This window comes from Bombus huntii, chromosome 3 (assembly GCF_024542735.1).
Source record: "Bombus huntii isolate Logan2020A chromosome 3, iyBomHunt1.1, whole genome shotgun sequence".
Lineage (NCBI taxonomy): Eukaryota > Metazoa > Arthropoda > Insecta > Hymenoptera > Apidae > Bombus > Bombus huntii.
The window spans coordinates 17,886,652-17,911,124 of NC_066240.1; the positions used below are offsets into that span (position 1 = coordinate 17,886,652).

The 24,473-nt window shown below is 32.9% G+C and overlaps 2 protein-coding genes and 1 long non-coding RNA gene across 13 annotated transcripts; 2 read left to right on the top strand and 1 right to left on the bottom strand.

Annotated features, from left to right (window-relative positions):
- Nucleotides 1–1,349: 1,349 nt before the first annotated feature.
- Nucleotides 1,350–21,338, bottom strand: LOC126863882 (single-stranded DNA-binding protein 3). Of its 3 annotated transcripts, none has more exons than XM_050614562.1 (14): nucleotides 20,294–21,336; nucleotides 18,916–18,988; nucleotides 18,759–18,820; nucleotides 18,520–18,604; nucleotides 18,401–18,442; nucleotides 18,089–18,175; nucleotides 15,548–15,655; nucleotides 14,733–14,807; nucleotides 14,585–14,633; nucleotides 13,794–13,823; nucleotides 12,518–12,729; nucleotides 12,204–12,374; nucleotides 11,857–12,057; nucleotides 1,350–4,980 (listed from the first exon to the last, which is right to left on the bottom strand). In XM_050614562.1, exons 1-14 carry the CDS (start codon nucleotides 20,347–20,349, stop codon nucleotides 4,876–4,878), a joined length of 1,356 nt encoding a protein of 451 aa, XP_050470519.1. In that variant the 5' UTR covers nucleotides 20,350–21,336; the 3' UTR covers nucleotides 1,350–4,875. The 3 variants fall into 3 exon arrangements, with proteins under 3 accessions (XP_050470519.1, XP_050470521.1, XP_050470520.1); XM_050614563.1 differs by lacking the exon at nucleotides 1,350–4,980 and adding an exon at nucleotides 6,786–10,352 and having other exon boundaries at nucleotides 20,294–21,338; XM_050614564.1 differs by lacking the exon at nucleotides 15,548–15,655 and having other exon boundaries at nucleotides 20,294–21,329.
- LOC126863921 (uncharacterized) lies at nucleotides 2,990–9,607 on the top strand. The gene is made up of 2 exons (XR_007689005.1): nucleotides 2,990–3,124; nucleotides 5,972–9,607. It is a non-coding gene; the product is annotated as an uncharacterized LOC126863921 (long non-coding RNA).
- Nucleotides 20,127–24,344, top strand: LOC126863903 (ubiquitin-like-conjugating enzyme ATG10). 9 transcript variants are annotated; one of them, XM_050614624.1, is made up of 6 exons: nucleotides 21,359–21,484; nucleotides 22,138–22,342; nucleotides 22,879–23,085; nucleotides 23,167–23,407; nucleotides 23,879–24,038; nucleotides 24,140–24,344. In XM_050614624.1, the coding sequence occupies exons 3-6, from the start codon at nucleotides 22,978–22,980 to the stop codon at nucleotides 24,228–24,230; spliced, it is 600 nt and encodes a 199-aa protein (XP_050470581.1). In that variant the 5' UTR covers nucleotides 21,359–21,484; nucleotides 22,138–22,342; nucleotides 22,879–22,977; the 3' UTR covers nucleotides 24,231–24,344. The 9 variants fall into 9 exon arrangements, with proteins under 9 accessions (XP_050470580.1, XP_050470579.1, XP_050470577.1 ...); XM_050614623.1 differs by lacking the exons at nucleotides 21,359–21,484; nucleotides 22,138–22,342 and adding an exon at nucleotides 20,127–20,213 and having other exon boundaries at nucleotides 23,870–24,038; XM_050614622.1 differs by lacking the exons at nucleotides 21,359–21,484; nucleotides 22,138–22,342 and adding an exon at nucleotides 21,051–21,177 and having other exon boundaries at nucleotides 23,870–24,038.
- Nucleotides 24,345–24,473: the final 129 nt, after the last annotated feature.

The following is a 24,473-nucleotide window of genomic DNA, read 5'->3' on the forward strand; positions in this document are numbered from 1 at the left end:
GTTCTATTATTTTCCTCTTTTTTTCGTTTTAATACGTTTTTAAAAATTACTCGATCACTGTTTTCCTGCCAACCTAACACCCTTACTTATTATAAATTCCTAATTATCTTACGAAATCGTAACGCGCAATAATAGTACACGAGATATCATTTCTTTCTTTTCCTCTTACTTCTTCTCTAATCACGGCAAGTTCAACTCTCATTTTAAACAATATACAAATATCTTTTCTTATATATATCCTCTCGACATATCGATTAAACTCGTGATCTTTTACAACTTATTCTGCGCTAAAAACGATCAAATACAAACTATATATTTCTTTCGTCTGAAAGTTTTTGGTCTACATTTAACGCAACACATCCCTCTAAATTTTTTTTACATTAAAATTTTGATCATAATACTTATCTATACCATAAAAGAAAAAAAATTGTTTGCTATTTCGTTGGAACGAATCGCTATGGACGACGAACGAAATAACAGAAAAATAAAAAAAAAAACTCGTAAATTTTTGGTGACCATACAAAAAATGATCCCCATAAAAAAATTAAATATACATTAAAAGTAGACGCGCGAAACGTTCCGAAAAGTATTGAGATCCGAACGTGTCGTATCTTTAAATTCGGGTAAAAAAATATCACCATATATAATCCATCAACTTTTCCATTCTTCCGCTTTGCCATGAAATTCTTTCGCCCAGCTGTAACAATACACACAGATGATAACAAAATATATTTACCCGAATTCAAAAATTTCTTAACGATAAAAGGGCGGATGTCAATACAGTTTTGATGTTTCGCGCAATTAGCAGGAACACCGTATTCCGCTGTATATGTTATTTTAATCCGAATTGCACTCGACATTTTGTACAACTTATACATTTATATTTAATTACGCCGGAATAGTATACACGTGTGTGTATATACACGCCGCCATTCCCAGATTTGAGGCACGAACTAGGAGATAAACAGGCGAACGTAAAATTTATACACTTTATTCAATTTTCTTTACCCTTTGGACGAGTTACGATCGTACTTTATCGTGATTCTACGGTGACCAGGATTATTCCATCGAATGAGGATCGGATTTCAAACAACAAGTTAATTCCTGTTCCATCCTGTTATATAGTTACGTTCACGTTTGTCCGTTGCGCAATTCGCTGCTTTTACGCAGCTTCATATTTGCGAATGTCGCTTTTTATCAAGCGACAAACACGATACTATATGTGATTAAAAGAATTAACTCGCCTATGTACCGAATGCATAGTCGATGAAAGAGATATAGCGAGGCCGTAATTGTTAATAAATCTTTAACTAATTAATAATTACTAATTAATAATTACCAATTTAAGGATTACTTAATCGTTATCTATTCATCGTCGTAAAACCGGATCTGATGAAAAATATTTATGTAATAAAAATAATTAATCGCAGACACCGATTAACGCAGCGGTATCTAAACTGTGTCTGCGTTATATATTACGAACAAGAAACAATTCTACATTCATCCATGTCGAATTATTGTTTCACCTTGTTAAGACTTGACTGATTTTATTACCTCCCTGTATATATTTCATCAACAGTAAGCACCTTCATTCAACGTGAACGTAACGTTGCTATTGCGAATACTGAAAAATTCAATGGTAAAAGAATGAAATCTATAGGAAAGAAAGGAAAAAAAGAACAAATTCCATTGGCAGTTACACATAACTTGTTTTTTATCCGTAATCGACAAACGACGATCGTCTCGAATGAAAGTTCGTTTCGTGTGTACTATCGACGCACACTGGCCGGATTCCCACCATATCGGATTAAGTCCTAGGGGGAGTTTTAACAATGCGTTCTCTCGAGAACCGTTTCGTCGGGTTCCCCTCGTTCGGACACAGATAATACAAGCGAATTCTCGCGAATTCCCTAATAACCGAGTGTTCGATTTTTTTTTCGAAATAATGTTATTGCAGCCTTTCAGTACTGTGCGCTTCTCGAGTTAAATAAAGATCTGATCCAATTGTGCACAACACAATCGAGACTGCAACGTCTGTGCAACTGTTAACAATGCCCGTGAAGTCCTCCCTAAACGCAAATGTACCGATGTGAACAACGCTATCGATGCAATCGCTTGACGTTGCATCGCATTAGTCAATTTTTCGACACTCGATATCATATCGTTTCGCATGTTCCCGCCTTGCTATGTACAGTAGTGCATCGCTAATTGCCCGCGGCTCGACATTTTAGCTGGTCAGTTATCGAAAGAGGTATATGTCTAGGATATTTCGAGAATCTCTCTTCTTTATGGGATACAAATGAGATATGGAAACCTGATACATACACTGATTTATTTTACGTAAGTAATACCAGAAACCTGTGATAAGTTGTCAAGCACATCAAATCGCGTCAAATGCATGCATGTAATGAAAAATTGGAATAACCTCAAATAGGATTCGATGCCCTAAAATTCGGGTGTTTTTTAAGTCTTAGAAGTCTCGTCGGTCTTGGATATTTTGATAAATCTTGAAAGCTTGGCGCGTAGTCGATATTTCACAAGCATTTTAAATGCCTTAATCTAAACGGTCAATTAAAAAAAAAAACCAGTCGAGGTAACAAAAATGCATTTACGGGAACGATTTACAACGCTTTCACGAGGTTAGGTTATCGAATCTTATTCGTTGTGATTCAAATTTTAAGAGTATTGAGGAGCACCAAACTCTTCTCGATAATATCAGTTTCGAGAATCGGTGAGGATAGGCGACGGGCAGTTGACGAAGCAAAATCTTGGTTAGTTAACCTGGCACTATTGTACGTACACAGCACGTTGAACGATCGATAAACCTAACGTACCTAGTTTCTTATTCCCTCTTGTAAATAAATTAAGAAGTCACTTTTTCTTCGTCTCACGCACACGATAATATCGATACCATTGACCACTCTAACACTAGCATCTATCGGGATCCCTTTTAAAATCGCATTCTTTGTATTGACAGAAAAAGAGCACAAAGGCGTTGCGTTCTCGTGGATCTTTTCTCGGGTATATGTATGTATATAACTTCATGGAAGATATCGATGCTTCTTTTCTCGGAAGGAATAGCCGACAGATCGACCGTAGAATGATGCCACAATAACGAGTACAGGTATTATGCTACCAACACTCGCAAATTGCTGCGCTGACGTACAATCTTACGCGGGATCGATCGATCGTTCCAAAAAAAAAAAAAAAAAAATTTAACAAGCATTTACGTCTACAAATATTTCACCATATACGTACAGCGTATGTTATAAAGTTTTAAACGATGTTATAAGATTTGAAATTGTTATAACAAAACGTAGATGACATTTTGTGAAAAGAAGATTTTATTTTGAATAGAAATTATAAAATCTTTTTATTTGTAACACGACCCAAGCTATAGCTCTCAATAATGTATCATCTCAAAACTTATTACATTAAAGTGACGATAGGTTTTCTTTCCAAACAGAATCATGAAGTTTGTCGTATCAAAGATATCCGTATCGATCGATCTCGTTTCGAGAACAGTTTCGCAGAAGGCGCATGCGAAAAGTTTCGATTGTTTGAATAAAAATAGAGGAATCGTTTCGTCAACGTACGGAACCAACATTTGTATCAATATTAATCGAAATCAGTACAGAACGTACGTATAAAAGTGGTGTTACTCGAGCGTACACTCGATGTGTGTACTACGATTGTTTGTTATTCTACCTTCGAACAGATATACGATAGTATATGTTGTGTAATGTTTCATTTAAAACGCTATCTTATCACAGTTACTTATGTTTTTTTTTAATAATTTTATACACTGAAACTATTCGCTGTGCACAGACGATGTAGGAAACCGATGAAACGTCACTCAAGTATACTCCATAAAAACGTGTAAATAAAAACCGAAGGGTTCGAAGAAAGGGACAGAGAGAAGAGGAGAGATGACTACTACTTTCATATATAAAAACATCACATGTACCTCTTGAACTGTTTCTCGAACTGTACAAAAAATATACTTTTCTTTTAACTTAGGGCCAATAAGGAAGCACTTATTATTTTCCTGTTCTTATTTCCGGAAACAAAATCAGGTTCCCTAAGAAAGAAGGAGACGATGTAGGAGTTTATAAGGGGGAAAAAAAAAAAAAAGAAAAGAAAAGACGACGTCGAAACGGGTCCACTTGTATGAATTGCAGACGGTAATGAGCAATTAGGCATTCGACTTTTCGTCGGCATGAAAAATCCAACTCGAGCGTGAGTATTGCTCGAAATAAGAAACATTCGAGTATATTGGAACGTAATAGATTTCATAATCTTAGAGAGCATACTCGAGGACGCTCGAAACATCTTGAGCCCGTGCTCACTTACAAAAACGGTGAGTATCATCGATTGACAATGATTTAAGATGATTGTGTATATTATTATGGAGACATTTTGAAGAATGTACGTCAACGCGAAGTTACGAAAGATTTTACATGAAACGGTGCTCTCTTACTTTAAATGGTTAGATCCTTTCCGTGATCCGGATGAGGATGAAAAAATCTTGGGATGTGCCCCCCTCACTTCGCAAAGGGAGAAAACGCTTCTACAATCTCTACGTAAATCTCGTGCACTTCTCTCACGGAGCTTAACCTTTTCTTTTTTCAATTTGTCTTACTTTTTCCTTTCCTTTGTCTCTGCACACTGTTTTCAGTACCTCGATTCGAAGTTGCAGGGGGTTGGGGGGTTGGTGAAAGGAAGGAGATTATTGCGGAGTACAAGTGCAGTGAGGAGAATTCTGGATTTAAGGAAGAGAGAGAAAAAGAGAGAGAGAGAAAGAGGGGAATCGATTTGCGATTTGTTTTTCTTAAAACGTTAGTTTGGTCTCAGGGCCCAACGACTCGTGACGAGTTATTGTATATAATAATCGGGGTGATCTGAGTCCTTTTCAAACCTCTTCGCCTCTTCCTGCATGCTTTCCTTGATCTTGAGTATGGCCGCTGACTCAGTCTGATCCTGCGAATCAACCAACACCAGGTCGGTTACACGTAAGAGGTTAGGCAAGTCCACCATTAGGCGATACCTTGCCCATTTTGTTTTGGACTGGTTTCAGCGTTTCATCAGCGAGCTGAGAATACTTTTCCCCTTGATGTTTCAATATTCAAATCTCTGAATTTTTTAAGCATGCAACTATTCCCTGGAAATGTAATTTCCTTTTCCAGCTTCTTGTTAAAATATAGAATCAACCGATTATAAAGTACATAAAGAGATTAATCGAACCCAGTCACGGTGAAGGTACTACAAAAAGAAATTCAGGTGACGGAGGAAAGTTCGTCGCAGTTCGCTGATCCCAAGTGAACTCTCGGGGAAAAAAACGCTGACATGCTGCGTAAGTGATTGCGCAGCGCGGTGACGGTGCGTCGTGAAGGGGCTGGGCTCGTGAAACGCAAAACTTAAAGAGAGGATATATATGAAAGAACTAGGAAGAGAAACTTGGTTTTGATTTTTTGGGAACCGCGAATGAAGAAGAGAGAAGTGTGGTTCCACATCTCCAGGGCGCTCTGACCCACAACACATGGACTTTATGTAAAAAAGAAGCCCGTATCGAGCACAAAAAGAAAAAAAAACAGAAAAAACATTGAATAAAAAAAAAAAAGAAAAATATAATAAAATGTATAAAAAAAATTTCTTGCGCATTCCGTGTGCGCAGCCTGCCCCCCACTCACGCACACCTCACCGAGTGAACCAACAATGAAAAATTCTTATTTAGAGATTAAGAAAAAATTGTAACATAGAAACTCGACGTGTCATTCCTCACGGATTCTTAAAATAATTTTTTTTTTCACTCTTTGCTTAATTGAAGTACTTTTTTCCGTTTGAATCGTTTCTCGATACGATCTCGCAATCCACCAATCGCTTTGCGCTCACGCATCCATGTGCTACAGGTCAGTACAGGCTAGTACTATATACAGCTATCAGATTTCACTATTTCTTCTTTGTGTTTCAGAGGGCGATTTTCGTTCGATGAAAAGACATTAAAAGATTTTAAAAAGAAAAAAGATGAAGAAATTGAAGATATTTACCGTTCGATTAGGACGGTTAAGTAAATCACAAACATTGTGTTCCACAATATACGATAGTATCCGTTTATGGTGTGTTTCGATTTGTACCAGATACCGGAAGAACAGATCAAAATTGTAATTCATTATGCAGTGTATATATGCGTGCATAGTATTAGTTTGAGTTTACTGTTTCTGATCATGTAAGCAAGTGTCATCGTTGTTAATATTAGCGGCAATTTGTATAATGTAGACAATATTACGGCGACGTTAGAAACACATACTTTAGTTACATATATCGCCTTTGTTGTAAAAGCAACGAATGTTAATGTCTTCCGTGTACCTGGGTGTGTGTGTGTGTGTTAGAACCAATATCACATGATTTGTGATGAGAAAAAAAAAAACAGAAAAAAAGACAAAAATACATGTAACAACTATATAGTATCGACTAAATTAGTTTAAGGATTGCATTCGGTTGCAACTAACGCGGAAATACGAGGACAGTAAGCGATCAAACGGAAACATTCGTTTGATCGCGGTATCGACGTCGCGACGTATAATGCAATGTGAAACACAAGTGACATGTGATTACCAGTGTGTCTTAGACCAAAAAATCTTAAATCGATCGACTGCGTAAAAATAAATAAATAAAACAAGTAAAAAAAAGACATAAAGTGTATATGAAAACAGATAGTCATATATAAATGTCTAGTAGCCAGCACCCTGCGGATTTGAACGCAAATAAAAAAGAAAAACGCAGTATTCTCAGTGTAACAGGTTTACATTTATTGTCTCGATCTCCCCTGGTTTAGGCATATATTAATAAATGTAATATTCATTGCCATTCATTAATGTGGCTTACAACGTGGGGCTGTATTAAAAGTAAAATCGACGATTTTCTTTTAAAAGTACCATTCTGATGCGCTTCACGCCATATATATATATATGTATATCCGTATATTATACATATGTATATATTGGTTCGAAGCACGCTCTCTCGAAATTTCTTTGAACAGCGCACGACGACGAGTCGTGTTACAAGCAACGAAAAGACTACTACCTACTGCTCTTATCATCGTTAACAATTCCACGTTTACTCTTTCTATTTTGGCTTATTTCTTCGTCACGAACTTCGAACCCTGACCGCGTGCTATCACCAACTTTTTCGCCTGTTGCAACAGATTAAACGAGCGTTTCTTTGTATATACTGTGCAAGTCGCACCGATTAAACGTATTAAAGTTGGTACAAGCGAATATTTAGTTATCTTTCGTTGTATATATGTATGTGTGTGTACTTCCTTTCTCCCAATTAAAAGTACGCATTTCATTGACATGGCGAATACTCCGGAACAACGGCAAGCAGCAGTCATATCTCTACGATGATATCCTTACAAATATTGAATGCTAAAAATACTAAACAAGACAGTCTTCTTTCACTATTAATAAGTCTCAGTTTATCGATTCTTTGCACTTTCAATTCGGTAAAACGAATTGCAGAACATAATATGTATATGCGTATGATCCGACTAGCGTTTATCAACTGTTTCGTATAATAAAAGCTTTGAAAATCGTACTTGTATAATAATTGCAAAGTCATAGAAAAACAGCGAAGAAGTGCGCTAGAACTGTTATACCTGATGTCGCTATTTTTTCGTTCCTTATATAATCGTCACATTTTTCCTTCATCTTATAATATAATGTCATAAATATAAAAGATGTGTGCTTTTTAAAATATATATATATGTATTATATATTATAAATATATATGCACATATTATATATATATATTGTAAATATATATACATATATTATATATATATGCTGTAAATATATATACATATATTATATATATATATATTGCAAATATATATACATATATATTATATATATTGTAAATATATATATATGCATATATTATATATAAAAACACATGTATATTATGTATGAATGTATAAAAAAGATAGAAAATATGTAAAATTAAAAGTAAGAAAAGCGTGGCTCGTAGTATCAAAAAAAAAAAAAGAAGAAAAAAATTAAGAAAAAGAAATAATAATACAGAATCTTTCTCGAGAAGTCACAATAATCATATGTAAAAAGACCTGCGTGTTTGATCGTCCTCGAGACCATAATCGATCTTGCCGGTGCTCCCAGAGCATACCCTTGCAATTGGCGCTCTCTCTCCCTCCCTCTCGCTCTCTCTTTCTCTCCTCTCTTATATCGTTTTACATAATTTGATATCAATACCTTTTACTTTTTTAATAGTTTAAGTTAATTTAAACACAACTAACAGCAGCACAGCATAGTCCGGTACTGACCTATAACCATTACGGACGGATGGATTCCGGGAGGTTCGCACGATATATTTTTCTCCATTATCGGCCCGTATTACCTCTTTCTCTTTCTTTGTATTTTTGTCACACTCATTCATGTAGGTTCAGTACTTACACCGTCTATGATTCTTATTCCATACAAAAATAATTACGTTATATATATATCGTCTATATATTGCCATGCGTACGTTATATATATAACATCTTTCTTTATACATTTTTGCCCAAGTACTTTTTTTTCGTTAAGTTATTCGCAAACGCCATTCGCCTCGCAATACTCGCCGGTACAGCATATCGTTCAAATAGGAAATACGATATTGCTGTACGCTTTCATTAGGAAAGAAAGTTGAGGAACATGCTACGAAGCTGTTTTCGATGTTATCTCGTTTAAATTAAATCTTAATAGGAACTTTCTAACGAAATAAGTATCTGAATCATAGAATATTCGTACGTTTAGGAAATATTATTCAACGGGACAAGTAGCAAAAAATAAAATGCAAAGTGCATGTAAAATGAGGTTATGTTCGAATACCTGCATTAGTCGATCGATCGATTAAAAAAATCCTCATTTTTAAAATATAGTTCGATCGTGGGATCGCATGACTAGATTTATACGCGTTTATTAGCTTTCGGTTCACTAAGGATATCGACGTTTTGCATTAAAATACACGATGGTACCTACATTCTTTTTCCAAACAAGGCACTAGGCGGAAATGATCCATTAATTCTAATTAGTCGTGTATATACTCGCGCGAAGTATTGCGATGTCAATGGCTGCGAATAGATGGTGCGCAAACTTTACTTTTCTACCAATATAATGAATTCTGAGCAAATAGTGGAGGGACTCGGTCTGAGTTCGGCTAATTTGATCACCTCATTACAGAGTTTTATTGGTTCAATGAAAAGGAATTTGATTCGAGAGATTAGGCAAATGTACCTCTAATACGTCTATCGATACGAAAACGATTATCCGAATAAATAAAATTCGAAATTGTTTATCGATGTAAAATTCATTAGGCGTTTCGCAAAAGCTTTGTAGTGAAATTTCAAAAGATTCTTTTTCCATTTTTCAACGACTGTTACGTCTTACCTGTCATACACTTAATATAGCGTATATTATTTTCTAACCTAATACTGCTTAGAATCCAAACTCTATAATAGGATGAGAAATAAGCCAGTTAGCTAGCGACGAGCTAGCGGTGCAATTAAAGAAAGAAAAAAGATGGCAGATGAAGTAGAAAAAAAAAATAACAATCATCGAAAGAAGAAAGATAGGATAGAGAAAAGAATTAGAAATCGATTAACAATTATGCGATTGATAATCACAGTAGTTCGTGTTTTTCAGGCACCTTTGCTTACAAGCTAATATTCAAATAAATATAAATAGACGTTGGCGTTGATACGAGTCGATAAAAAGTACTATCGATAATAAAAAGTATAGAAATAATTATATTTAAAAAAGAAAAAAGTAATAATAAAAATAAAGAAAAAGAATCATAAAATTCTAGTCATAAAATTCTAGTCTGCAACCTTGTGAGTATTTAGCAAGAAAAGCATATATATATATATAGAATATATACATATATATATATACTTTTAAATATTTATGTAATGTATTTTGCGCGCGCGCGCATGTTATAAATGATCCAAGTATCATAGTTTCGTAATAATAGCGTAATGAGCACTTAAATGCTAACCTAACTGATTAGGAGCGATTAATTAACAAACGCAAGTCGAGATGCGTCGACGCGAATGTATGTCTGTATTTTTTCTTTTCTCTCATTTCGTTTGCTTTCCGTTCTCTATCTTGACACGAGCGAATAATCGTGCTTGAGCCATTGACGAAACCGTTATGAATCGCGTACCACGTGACGATCGCACGTGACATAAAACTCAGGGTTTGCGTATCATCCTTTTCCACATTGCATGATTAATCGGGAAATCTACGGCATCTACGAACTCGGGGCTGGATCCAAGGCGACTTGATTTTTTAAAAAAACTGTCGGGAATACAGAAGGCGCACGTGCGAGATTACTGATTATTCTTTTAATTCAGAATCCTACTCACAATCCGAAATAATAACGTAAGATTAAAGAAGGAATATACCGTTTGTGCGCGCTCGTTAAAGAAATCGATTATTTTATACTATATTATATATACGATTTCCCGCAAGGCGTATCGTACTTGAAAAATATTAATAAGAGACATGGTTGTAGACGAGAATATCTGTCATTCGAAATAATTGTAAGTATTTAAAAAACCATCAGAGTTATAAAACGGAATTCGGTCTTATATCGCTTATCGTATACAAATGCCGCAAAAGTATCACACGATCCTTTATACTGTTGCCATGAAAATGAATCACATACGTCATATATGTGTATATACACCATTAAATTTATATGTACCAAGCAAGTTCATATTTTCTTATATTTTCTAACCATGATCGAGATATGTATACAAAGAATATTGTATATATTTAAACAAAATCCATGAACGAATGAATATAGATAGATTACTAAATTAATTTTATTATGACAGTTATTAAATTCGATTAGCCAAAAGGAGATTTAAAATTAATATTGCACTGATAAGAATATTTTGAAAATTATTAAAAATCATCATCTCGACGTGTCTTTGTTATCATATACGATACACCTTATGGAATACCTTGTGTATTATTTTATGAAAGTTGATTCATACTCTTTTGTAAGTATAAAATGGGTAGAAAATGTTTTGAAGCATTTTATTACTGCAGGCATTAAAGAATCATTAAAGAATGATTTTTAGCTATGACCTTCCACTAATATTATGCAAAGTACTTTAATAAAACAGCCCATAACATAGAAAATTTATCATATCACCAACATTTAATTTTTTATAGATATAAAAAATACTACTTTTTAACAAGTTGAACATTTCATTGTTTAGTAAATTAAGAATTCTTTAAATGTTTCGTGATTTTTTATACCCATTTTATGTTTGCATCATTAGTCATACTGTTAGTATGATAATAGTTAGACACAATATGAGCCAAACAGTTATAACATTAGATGCAAGTGGGTAATCTAAATTAAATCTCCCAAAGAAGCCTAAATGATTAAATAAGAATATTTCGAATTTTTATCAAATATTGATACTTTTTAGATTAAGCATTAACCAGGTGGTTGGAATAAGCTTGAGGATAAGCCCTCTAAATGTAATAAGACCCAAATTATTTTAACAGAATAATTAACTAACTGACGCATTGATGGAAGCATCTGAATCTGTTAATTGCTGAATAATTAGAAGAAAAGTCAGTTCTAATATGGACTTATATTTCAAGCCAGAAATATCAACAATAAAGATCAACACTAATTTCTTTTTTAATTATTATTAATCCAAAAGTATTCAAGTTTACTAGGAATATAAATTTACACAGAAAAAGAAATGGTAGCATATAAGTCCATACTAACACGTCGAGTAACCATTATCGAGAGTATAAAAAACTTACTAATACTTACATTTTCACCAGGGCCTCCAAAACCACCCAGATTATAATCACCCATTCCACTTCCACTATCTTCCCGAGGTGTCCCAGGACCACCGTTAGCTGGACTGTTTTTCATTCCATCAAGGCCATCACCATTCAACACAGGACCCATTGTGTTTGGTCCCATAGGACCCATCGGACCACCTTCTGGCCCACCGCTCATTGGAAAGTCCTGATACAATCGAACAAATTATTATTGCTATTATATCTGTATATACTTTATTAACAGACATGAACAAAACTAAATATTGTCTTACAATGAATCATATTTGATATTACTAAATCAAAATAATACAAAAGTAGTAGACAGTTACTTACACCAGGCATATTTCCTCCAGGTACAGGTTTCATCATGGTATACATATTTTCACCACCGCTATTACTACTATCTTGAGGGCTGGGCATAATTGGTGTACCTGGACCTGGAGGACCTGTTGAACCAGGTGGACCTCCGTAATTACCAGGTGATGATGATGAATAATTCATTGGCTAAAATAAAAATTCATTATCAAATTATAATATGAACATTTATTTAATTATATCGCTGACAATATATATAAAGACATATATAAAAAACATTTTGTTAATTTAAGCAGGAATAAACTTTAAATATGTACAGATCGTAATCGTACCGTGGATGTATTAGGTTGCCATTGTTGTCTACCCCCTGGTCCAGCCATACTCATTGGTGGCATACCAGGGCCTCCTGGACCTCCAGGTCCCAAACTACTATTAGGTGGTGGTCCTCTCATTCCAGGTCCATAACTTCCCGGTCCCATTGGACCCATTCCTGGTCCTCGTGGAGGATTCATCCTTGGATTCATAGGATTCATGCCTGGAGGAGCTAGTAATAAAAACAATTTTTGATGCATTTTCCCAAAGATGTAAATATTAATACTGTTCTAGTTTATGTTAATACTAAACACTAATCGTGAATCTTTGGATCAACGGCAAATCATGTGTCTGTAAAATATTTCAACATATGAAAAAGAGTATTTTAATTTAGATCTTTATTCTTTTGTCTGTCTTCTTTTTTACTACAGAATTAAAACATTCGAGTCATGCTTTGCCGAAGTCATATGTAATAGTAAAGCAAGTGGATGACATGCTAAATTGGTAATTTGCATCTACACAAATTAATGAAATAACAAAGCTCATGCGAAGGATGAAAAACAACGCTACTAAGTAACTTTTACAAACGTATGAGCTTTTAACTTGACAAAGGAAGATAATAGCGCTAGATACATAACAAACAAGACAATCATTCAATTAATACCTAGTAAAAGGATTACGACATCATACAGCAATATTTTTATACATTTATGTGATATGAAATCAATTGTAAAATATTGTAAAGTTATTGTTCTATAGTTGAAGATGATATTTTCCTTTTTAAGAACACATGAATCTTTTTCTCTTAAAACGTTACGAATGAGAAAGTAATGAGCAAGTAACTGCATTATAGTTCTTAGTATATGTTAAATTTACGCTACAATGATTGACAATGACAATAACAAACAGATATATTTTGTTAGCCACAAAATTATTGCATTATACCTATGCAATGAGAAACTGTAATGTTAAAACAGTTATTCCTTCTTCTTTTACAAATATAAATATATCTATGTTAATATTTCACATATAAAAATAAAGAATCTCTTTAAATGTGATCATTTTTTGTACATAAAAAACTGTTCTCAAGTTCAACACATTGATTCTATTATTATTAAATTACGATTGGCATACTGAATGCAAGATCGGACGAGCAAGTATCGCACAAAGAAACGAAGCTAGTGCATTTATTCATAAAAAGTGAGAACAGAAACTTTAAAACGAGCAGGAGAAAAAATAATAGTTAGGCTTGACTAAGTCATGTGAGTGTGATTTGGTTGCTGGGTTGCTTCCTACCTTGCCACCCTACAAATTCTCCAGCTTCGCCTGAGGAACACAAGAGCACACATTAGTACGGCAGGTAGGTAAGGTCAGGTTGATGGCGGTAAGGTCTAGTTACTTTGCGGTCGCATAGTGAATAAAGTTGTAAATATTACTTTAATGCTACGAAAATATATCGTTATAGCATATACCGACAAGTTGTATTGTATATTTAAATACTAGTTTAACGAGTTGCTTCTAAATCCTTATTGTTAAATATTGTTAAATAATATATTCACGTCAGATTTTTTTTATTTGAATCCTTATTTATATGTCGCAATAAGATTATAGATCATTTAAAACGATATTTCTTGATAATCAAAAAAATGTATAAAAAAATATCTAGCAACATTTTTATAATAAAAAATTCTTAAACAATTATAACAACTATAGGATTGTATATAGTACTATTATATATACTAACATTACATTATTATTAAGATGTTTAGTCTAATCATCACTGAAACATTAAATTTGTATCTTTATCTCGAATGCAAAAAAAGAAAGCAAGAATACACAGAGTCATATAAATATATAATGCTAATTATAATGATTTAACTTGAAAACTACACCACTGCACGTAACTAGACAATTCAAAAACCAATCCACTCCACATCACAGCAATCCAATCCACTTTTAATAATTACTGATTTATTTATTGCTGTGTGGTTTTTGGTATGCATGCGTCTATGCCATTCTCCTCTCGCAATTATTGTCAATGCCAGAAAAAAAATCAATGTGAATCTAGCATATAACTGAGCCCTTACCTTGCCTAGTTGGGTCCATACTATTTGGCATCATCGGTTGTCCAGGTGGCTAAATAAAAATATCAATATGTCAATAATTGTTGCAAATCGTAATTTAATGTACATTATTTACAATAGTTTGATCTGTTGGTAAAATAATAATACATACCCCATTAAAATCATTTCCCATTTGTGGCATACGTACTCCAGGTCTTGGTCCAGCAGGATATCGAGGCCCCATGAACTGTAACAAGTCAGGAAGTTATACATTAAGTAAATTATGTTTGCCAATATAATTATATAGCTAAAACCCCAGAATGTTATAACTATTGTATATCACAAAACTGACACACCAGGCAGCCGCAACAAGCAATTGATCACACATTAGGCAATATAATATATGCACTTTGATAGAAATCATCATAGTGCATCTGGAGGACACGTGTTATATTAATGTGGAAATAGAATTGCAAACCATAGGGGTTTATACTCAACAAAGAACAGATTATTTAAGTCGAAGTACGATGTGCATTTAACACAACTCTTACCTTAAAATAAGCCCATTACAGACAAAAATGATAATTTTTTTTACATTGTGCAATATTAAAGAAACCTTTTTTCTTACCTTAAAATTTCTGTTGTTACACATATTCAATAAAACTATTTTGTTTCTTTTTGGAGTACAATAAATACAATATTGCAAAATCATGTATTAATCGTTAATGTATTTAAGTGTAGAAAAGATACAAAAAATCTGTGCTTGAAACAATATCATTATCCGTAACCATTTAAGCGAATCCTGTTTGTACATTCTATACATTGTACTTGAAGAATGACGGGTTAAAAATTGTACAGTAGAAATAACTTTGGTAGGAAAAGAAGCGATTTCGAGCAAACAGTCATAGGTACACGATGATATGGTATAATGAGAGTGGACTGAGTGATTTTCCATGAGTGATAGTGTATGTGTCGAATGAGGCTTACCTGAGTGGACATCATCTGCGAGTGTGGAGGCGGGGGTGGCTGGGGGTGCTGGGGGGATGGCTGTGATGAGGGGTGTGTGGGCGGAGATGGTCGCATTGTCGAGTTGTTCTGCAACAAGCAACGCAAACGACAGACATGTAGCAACACTGCGATCCAGGCAACAGCTAGACTAGAAGGCTTGGGTATGATTGTGTTAATACTATGTTGGTCAGCACCTTAAAAATCTAAAAGTTATAATTACGAAAATACAATGTTATAAATATTGTTTCCAATAAAGATTACATTTACGATACTTATTTCAGCCTACATACGTTAATCAATACTTTATTTCGTAATTACGACTTTGTCCACGAAGTAAAATTTGATACTAAATGCCTGAGGACACCCTCCCTCCCGCCCATTTCACACTAAAACAAAATTTTGATAATTAAAAAAAAAGATAAATAAATAAATAAAAATATATATATAAAATAATTTTCTTTCATGGATATATATGGATGTATCAAAGTGAGATCGTGTTGTTTCTATCTGAACGTATACATCGTTATCCTAAAATGATTTAGAAGGCAATAAATATTCGAACAAGCAATATATGCATAACTAGACATTTTTTTCACCTACTTATATTGTTATTTAGATGTTATAATAAGCGGTCAACGAGAATATATTTTTCTCATAGAATCATTAAACTATCCATTTATACAGAATACAATGTTTATAGTTTCTAAGGGTATACTTAACTTATACTACATAAAATATGTGTATTTCATATATAGATATAAATTTGATCTTTTCCATGATGTAAAGGATGGTCATATATTATTTTCACTAAATTCGTAGACCGCTTGTACTGAATGCTAGACTACTATCTATGCAGGCTTTTATATTAAATATATTAGAAATCCTAAAAAGTGTGACCTTAGCTGACATTTTTAATCTTTATAGTTTGTTATATATTAAGAATTGTAGAAAGATAAATCCGTCTTAAAATATTATTCTAGGAGTAAATATATGCTTTCATTTTCAGAACTCAGACTGAAAATCGTTATACTAAGATATCAAGGTAGATCAGAAGTATTATAAGTAATAACTTGAATGAAGGAACAAATATATTTTGTCAATGTAGTTCAATAAATATATTCAATACTTTGTTATTGCAAAACAACTGTGAAGTTCTTGCACAGAACTAAAGTCAGCACAAGGTAGAACACTGTCAATTATAGACCTACAATATAAAATTATTCAAACTAAAACTATTCTCTAACATCTATACAAAATTTTTCCTGGTAAGTTTCTGAAATCTGCTTTATGCAGAGAGGAGATCAAAAAGTGAAAATGGTAAAGGAACGCACATACAAGTGTTAGATACATAGCAGAGAGAAAATAAGTACATAGATACAGTATAGACAAGCATGGCATGAGAATCTTATCCAAATGTACACTTGTTTCAAAACAAAATATATGTTTCAAGGGCACTGTGTACATTGACAGTAATCAGATGAATAACATTGTACAGGATTGTGTTATTATGTGTAAGGAACATTAGTACTAATTAGTAACACTTGGGTCTGATTATACATGAAACAGATTTTTTATATGTAGTATACAAATTACTATCATATTTATAGAATTGTTTTCCATAAAATATAGCTATTTATTATGACAGTATATCATAGATAATTAGATTATGTATTATGTAAAATTGAAACATTATTATTTATCCCGAAAAATCAATGTCAAGAAATATATATATATTATTATAAGGTGTATTTAATAATATGTAATGTAAATTTATTAACAATCTGTACTTGATTAATAACAATCTACAGTTAGAAGAAATTTTATTTACTAACGTTTATTATACTTGATGTATTTAATAAAATGTTAAGAGCTTTGAATCAAGTGTAGAATTATAATGCATGAGAATTGTAACTAGGCATAACAATGATAACAGATATTTATACATATTTATGTATGTATATACATATAAATATTGTGATATGTGTTTATATACAGTTAATATGTCTGATTTCCCTATAATAAAGATTGTAAAGATTATAATGTTTTTATTCCTTTTAGAAGAATTAAGTTTAAAAATTTTTAATAATATATCTTAGATTACAATGTTATATTATATATAATCATATGCAGTAAAACTATTTCTTTATTTTCTTGCCCTCCCTTTCTTGAAACACAATATACACATGATGTATGTATATGTGCACATATAGACATAAAAGGCATATTTCACAATATTAATTATACTATGCTATAGACTATAGTAGGAGAATTTCAAAATTCATAGTTGATTGCTTTGAAATAAGAAACTATCGTTAATAAATAATAATGTTTTCTATAAAAAATAAATATTTATCTAATCTTTTTACTCATATTTAAACAACAGAACATAAATGTAATTATTCATTAACAAAATACATAAACAGACATAGATAATTCAAATACTCTTCAAATTTTTTGATTCACACAATGAAATTAAGTGAAATAATATTGTTATCAGTATAAAGATGTAAAAAAACTTACTGGAAAGAAAGCAGGAGGCATTGGACCACCAGGCATACCATCATTGGGTGGCATTTGCCCTATAGGTGAAGGCGCTGGACCAGCATTCTGTAATCATTTGATAATTATCTACCAGTCAAATTTCAACATCTAATAATTTATTTAAATGCCAGTTAGATGTACATGCAAACTTTAGTAACAATCCCTGTTATCTACATACTCTAGTTTAGAAGTACATGATCTTAGATCATATCAAAATATTCATGTAGGGTAGAACACTATGATTGAATAAACATATTTCTTATGTATGAAAAATAATACAACTCAACTTACATGGGCAATGCCATTAACACCATAACCGCTATTCACAAAACCCTGAGAACAAAAATAATCTCTTGTTTATACATTTGTAATATATAATTATAACTTTCACATTATAAAATTATACTAACATAATCATGAAAAGCTTTGGCTTCATTGCTGTGTTCACAGGAATCCCGTCGTTCTGGTGCTGCTGAATATAGGTCCCAAAATACGCTGAAATATTTTTAATTGATTATTTTGTATGTATATAAATAGGAAAACTATATTAAATTATGGATATGTTTTCTGAAGAAAATTAATATTTTATAAATAAAATGCAATTTTGTTATTTTTATAGCAGAAGAATAAAACAATGTCTAATGCTTACCACCACCAAGAATGCAAAAATCCAGGCGGTTCACCAAGAGTGATATTTTTTTCCCACCGTATCTATGTAACAAAATAAGATATAATTATACCAATAATATATAATCGTTTTTTTTCACAGGTTTCATTAAATTTTCAAAACAATTTGAAATCATTACCTCTGACAAAAATGTTTGCGCCGCCTTTTGTGCACCAACATGTAATAAGTACTCATACACATACAGGGCTAACCTGAAATATTATAAATAATCTGTAGATAAATATAAAACTAATTTATTTTTTTGATTTTAAATTATTTTCATATTATATAATAATATCTTTATGTAACATAAAAATGTTGTTTATCGTTTCCAAAGAGGTATACTCGCAACGATAAATGTTTAATTTATAAAATATTCATATTGAAATACCAATAAGTAATACAAAATACAAGCATCTGGGCAAAATATTTACGCATATTAGATTTTATAATATTTCACAATACAAACACAATATAAATAATGTACAATCACAGTTAATAAGTGATATTTCTATAAAGTTTTATTAGTATATAAACGAACTTATCAAACAAAACTAAAAAATTAGAAACTTTTTTAAATGCAACAAATTAAGCAGTACAGTCGCAGAATAATATTTTTAAAACTAAGAAAGAACAATTAGAATTATCAGTATTTAAAAAATTACATTTTCAATGATTGGTGTCATGGAAGGTGTTATCGTACTAATTTTTTCGTAAACTGTTTCTTGGTTGCAAGTTGCAAACGATAAAAACATGGCGCCCGATCGGCCTGCTTTGCCAGACAAGTAATTCTAGTGAGTCATAGCATACACTTCAGTCGAATTTACGATAAATCACATTGCAGGGAAGACAATTTTAGATAAACAATAAGATTCATAAAAGTTCAAAACTAAATTTGTTAGATTAATTTCACAACGATAATTAATTACAATTGAAAAAAATTAATTACAAAATTATATTTTCTTAGATTCCTTATAAATCACAAGAAATTTTACAAAAATACGTATTAACTATTTTATTTTAATTCATTAAGTTTGCATCAAGATTTTCTCATATTCGTTATAACAGAGCTCATAAATATTATCTTCAATAATTATAATATAAAACTTGTATCAAAGAAGTTAAAATAAAAAATATATGAAAAAATACACATATAATGCAAGGGGAAAAACAAGAATTTATCACAAACAAACTTTATAAAAAAAAATCATTCGAATCCAGAAAAATGTATTGTAATAAATCTATAAAATTTCCATGAGAAAATAGAAATTTGTGATTTTTATTACTGTGGTAGTTCCAGCGTTAAGTAAGCCGGAATTATTCGACGAATCCGATCGCCCGGTTTGCAGATCAACTACTACCTACTACACGCATATACGTAGTATACGCACGCTTGGTATAAAGAAAAAAAAAATGGAGTCACTGGTCGATCAATTGGTAAAATTTTTTTCTCCTTCTCGCTTATTTCAACAAATACATAATGCACGATAGATTTTATTATAAAAAATAATACTTACTTTTCTCTTGCTTGAGAATCTGAGGGTACCGTAGTCCCCTTCCCCTTCGAGTACATCCTCGAAGACTGTCAATTTTTCCAATGTAAACAGAACCACCGTTTTCGTTCCACAGATAGCAATGTCCGACACCGTGGCAAGTCCCGCACGAACTGGCAGAAAGTACAACTTAATATATGCTTCTAATTACTATACCTATACTCGTGGTTCTTAGATTTTCGAAGGTATATGTTTCTACTTTCTAACACACTTGTTTCAATGGAAGAAACGTAACTATCAGAAACAGAGATTTATTGTATTTTCTATCGGGTCACACACACGTTACGAACACGTCGTACCACTGCCGCGGCCAGCAGCCTATACTAGATAGAGTACTTCGCATCATGGCTCGGCCAATTGTGGACGCATGACCGCGGAACGAACGCGCGTCGTCATCGTTCGTATACTTCCCACTATATTCTTTCTCCCCCCTATAATGCAGCTCACTTTGCCTTTTTTCTTCCCTTTTGTTTCCCTTCCTTTAACTTTTTTCCTTCACTGATTATCAAAAAAAACCTACGTGGTACATAAGTTGCGTCTTACAAATTCAACATAAACGACGGTGCGTCCTCTCACTGCGATGCCCAAGTAGCGCTCGGTCACTTCACTCTCTTCACTCTTCACTCTCTTTAGCTGCGGCTCGCTCTCGCTGCTCACCTTACCTCACCTCACCTATAACTAAGCTTCACCTCGTCCCGTCTCACCTCATTAAAGATACAGACAAACAGACAGACATACACACTCGTATTTCACCTCGTCAGAAGTGAAGTTCACTTTAGCGACACGCCGATTTTACGATCCTCAATGCGTATACTTCGATGGTCTTACATACAGGACGACCAATAGGAGTTTGTTTCTATTTTGTTTCCTTTTTCCTTCTTCTATCACACCTACCTAGCAGGTAGTGAACGAACCACGGTGTCACTTTTACACACACAATCACAAGATATAAGTGAACTTATTTTTGTATAAACACGCACAAGATCGGAAATGTGTTTCGTACACGGCTTACGCGCAGTTCTCACACGCACACATATATACGGAATACGGGAAGCACTGCTGTCTTTCTCTTTCTTGTCTCTTCTCTGTCCTTTTTGCGTCTATAGGTCATAAAAGCTGCGCGCGCAACCATTGGTTTTCACGTCAGGACCGTACGTAAGTTAAATTTTATTACTCCGCTTTATTATCTCACTTTAACACTAGGGCCACCAGAGTGATCAGAGGGCTACCAGATTTTTCAAAGATTATTTATTTAGGTTTTATTTCAGATTTATTTAGATTTACTCATGGTGCATATTTGAAGATTTGAATGATCTTTTTGTATTATGTATCTTTTCATAAATCTTTTATTTTGATTTCTTTAATAGAAATTTTACTGTATATCCATCGATAGTTGTAAAGTTGATATTTTCTCATTTTAATAAATTCCAAATTGAATAGTCTAAATTTTGCTGTAACTATCCTATGATGTTTTCATCTACCATCTTTTTCGTTCATTTTATTAATGTATATAAAACTAAAATTTTTTATGTACTTCTATCTTAAAAGTTTGAAGAACTCATTTTTTTCATTAATGTAAGAAAAATACAGAATAACATTTTATAAAAGACTAGATATATTATTTGTAAGATATTTATCGGGGACGCGTTGTAAAAATTAGTAATAGAAAAATAGATACTTATGTGCAATTGCACCTATTATTGCTACATTCCTGGTTGCACTTTACCTGCTATTGGATGCTAACTGTTCCATGGTGGGTATATCTGTGTATACACCGCACACGTACATTATACAAGCTCTCGGCGCAGGTATCCAATAGCGGGGATAACCGAACATGACCGAATACTAGCGAACATTGCCGATGCAAAATAGCCGACAATTGACTGAGCGTCGAGGGGTCGGACAGAAAAGAGACAAGCCATTCCTTCGGGTGTACAGCTTCCCCTTTCTCAACTTCATCATGGAATTAATGTATCATTGATTTTTATAAACTATGAACAATTATTTCAAAAGGTTCATACTTATAAGAAAACAGTAGAATCTATTATGATTAAATATCTTTGTTTATTCTATGTACTATAAATTAGTCTCGAGTCTTTCAATTAAGAAACTCAATTGTAAGATATTGAGTTTTAAAAGGAAATGTATAGATCTTTTTATCTTTAACTCTGTTGCGTTTTTCTATTGTTAAGGAATTTCTTCAATTTGAGGAAAATGCGGAAGAATTTCTAACATTAATTTTTTGCTAAAGTTTTTCTTAAAACATTAAAGCAAGATTTTTATATAAAAATCTGTAAATCGCAGCAGAATTAATATTATTGCTGGCGTAGTAGCGTTTTATTTTCGCGGAATTAAAAGGACTCCTTGATTTGTAATTTATTTTCGTTACTTATTAGTAAATACCCATATACTTATACCTTGTATAGTACACAATGTAACAAATAATTCGTGTGCTGTGTAATGTATAAAGCTATAATTCCATAATGTAGAACTGAATACATAGTAATTGTACATAATAAATTTTTACGAAATTTGTTGCTTGTCACCAGGGCTGTGAATTCTTAGAACGTAAAGGATTATCTTCATAATACATTGCAAACAAGTATAGAAACAACTAGTACCACATTTGTCTGATTTGACAAATATCAATGGACGGCCCAGGTACGATCACGTGGGATGAATTTCTCGAGAATGCTGAAAGGTTCGTAGAAATGTCGAGTGAAATTTCTGACCGATGGGAACTTCGAGGTAATAAGGTGACCGTTATTTTTTACTGTTTGAGATCCCTAAACAAATAGAGACTTTTAAAATAGCAAATATCTATACACGATTTGCAGGATGTGCCAGGAGAGGCGTACATTGTCCGCCAAGAGAGACAATACATATGCAGTAATAGTAACTTAAATGATTATTCGACACCAGAAAATAACGACTTCGCTGATGATTTCGACTTTGTATTGAAAGAAGATCCTTTCGAGGCCACTTGTCCTATCGAGAAACCATTAGTTACAGAACATCATGTGTTATGGTCCATGAGCTACAGCGTCCCGATACTTTATTTTAATGGATGGAAATCAGGTGAACGCGCCATATTTATTCGAACTATTGGAAAATTCTAAAGAAACGTTACAAAGAAAAAAAAGATCATCTTTACGATTCATTTTTAACGATATCTTGTGAATGTCGTTAATTTTATAACGACTATACATCAAAATACGAAACATCTATTACAATTGTTCTCTGATCACCACTAGACCTTAATCGGGTATGTACAGCCTGTTGAAAGCGGCAGGCGATATAATGCTGATTGTTCCTTCGATTGTAGCCTATCTCAAACTAGGCTAAGAAGTCAGCAAAGAGATTAAGAATGACTGAAGGAGAGAGAAATAGAGGAAATCTATATTTTACGGCAATGCATGAATTTGCGAATAATTTTTCAGTATCTTGTATTTTTAAACGAATTCGCCGTTTTCTTATCATCTTTTCATACAACCGTTTCATGTGTTTGACGTTTTTTTTTTGTATAATTAACTTTTGTAGATTTCCCAGGTATTAATCCAATATCCGCGGAAGAAGCACAATCCCTCGTTCGTAACGGAGAAGTGAAATATAAGGATTTATCTCAAGCTATACATCCTATATTAGGTACACCTTTTCTACACTTGCATCCTTGTATGTCTCATGAGCTTCTGCAAATTACAAGTAACAGGTAAGGGGTATAGAAAGAAATAAAAAATCGTCTTGTAAATATTTAGCAATAGTATAATTATTTATAATCACAAATGAATGAATTATTTTCTTTCCTTTCAGTAAAAACAAAATAGTCAGTTGGTTGAGTACCGTCGCTCCTGCTGCCCTCAATCTTAAGCTACGTCCTGAATATTGTCAGTTAACTATGTAATGTACATACACTTTAAAATATTCGAATTAAACTGTAATATTTCCTATTGCTTTAAGAAAGTACACGTATACACGCGTGTATCAAATAAAAACAAATTAAAATACTTTACTTCAATATGGAATATTCCTTATATATACGCGTATTTTATTAATTTTAATTATGCTCTTAACAAACGGATTTAGCAATACAATTTAAATTCCGATAGAATCGCTTATGGTTTACCGCCTTTGCGCAGAGGACGTG

Bases quoted from the DNA above. Each gene is read 5' to 3' on its own strand.
- LOC126863903 (XM_050614623.1), top strand. From the start codon at position 22,978: ATGGACGGCCCAGGTACGATCACGTGGGATGAATTTCTCGAGAATGCT. The intron at 23,086-23,166 runs GTGACCGTTATT...CACGATTTGCAG, and splicing joins GGGAACTTCGAGGTAATAAG to GATGTGCCAGGAGAGGCGTA. The intron at 23,408-23,869 runs GTGAACGCGCCA...TAACTTTTGTAG, and splicing joins TTTTAATGGATGGAAATCAG to ATTTCCCAGGTATTAATCCA.
- LOC126863882 (XM_050614562.1), bottom strand. From the start codon at position 20,349: ATGTACTCGAAGGGGAAGGGGACTACGGTACCCTCAGATTCTCAAGCA. The intron at 18,176-18,400 runs GTAAGTTGAGTT...AAATGATTACAG, and splicing joins GTGTTAATGGCATTGCCCAT to AATGCTGGTCCAGCGCCTTC. The intron at 4,981-11,856 runs GTAAGTATTAGT...GTTGATTCGCAG, and splicing joins TTGGAGGCCCTGGTGAAAAT to GATCAGACTGAGTCAGCGGC.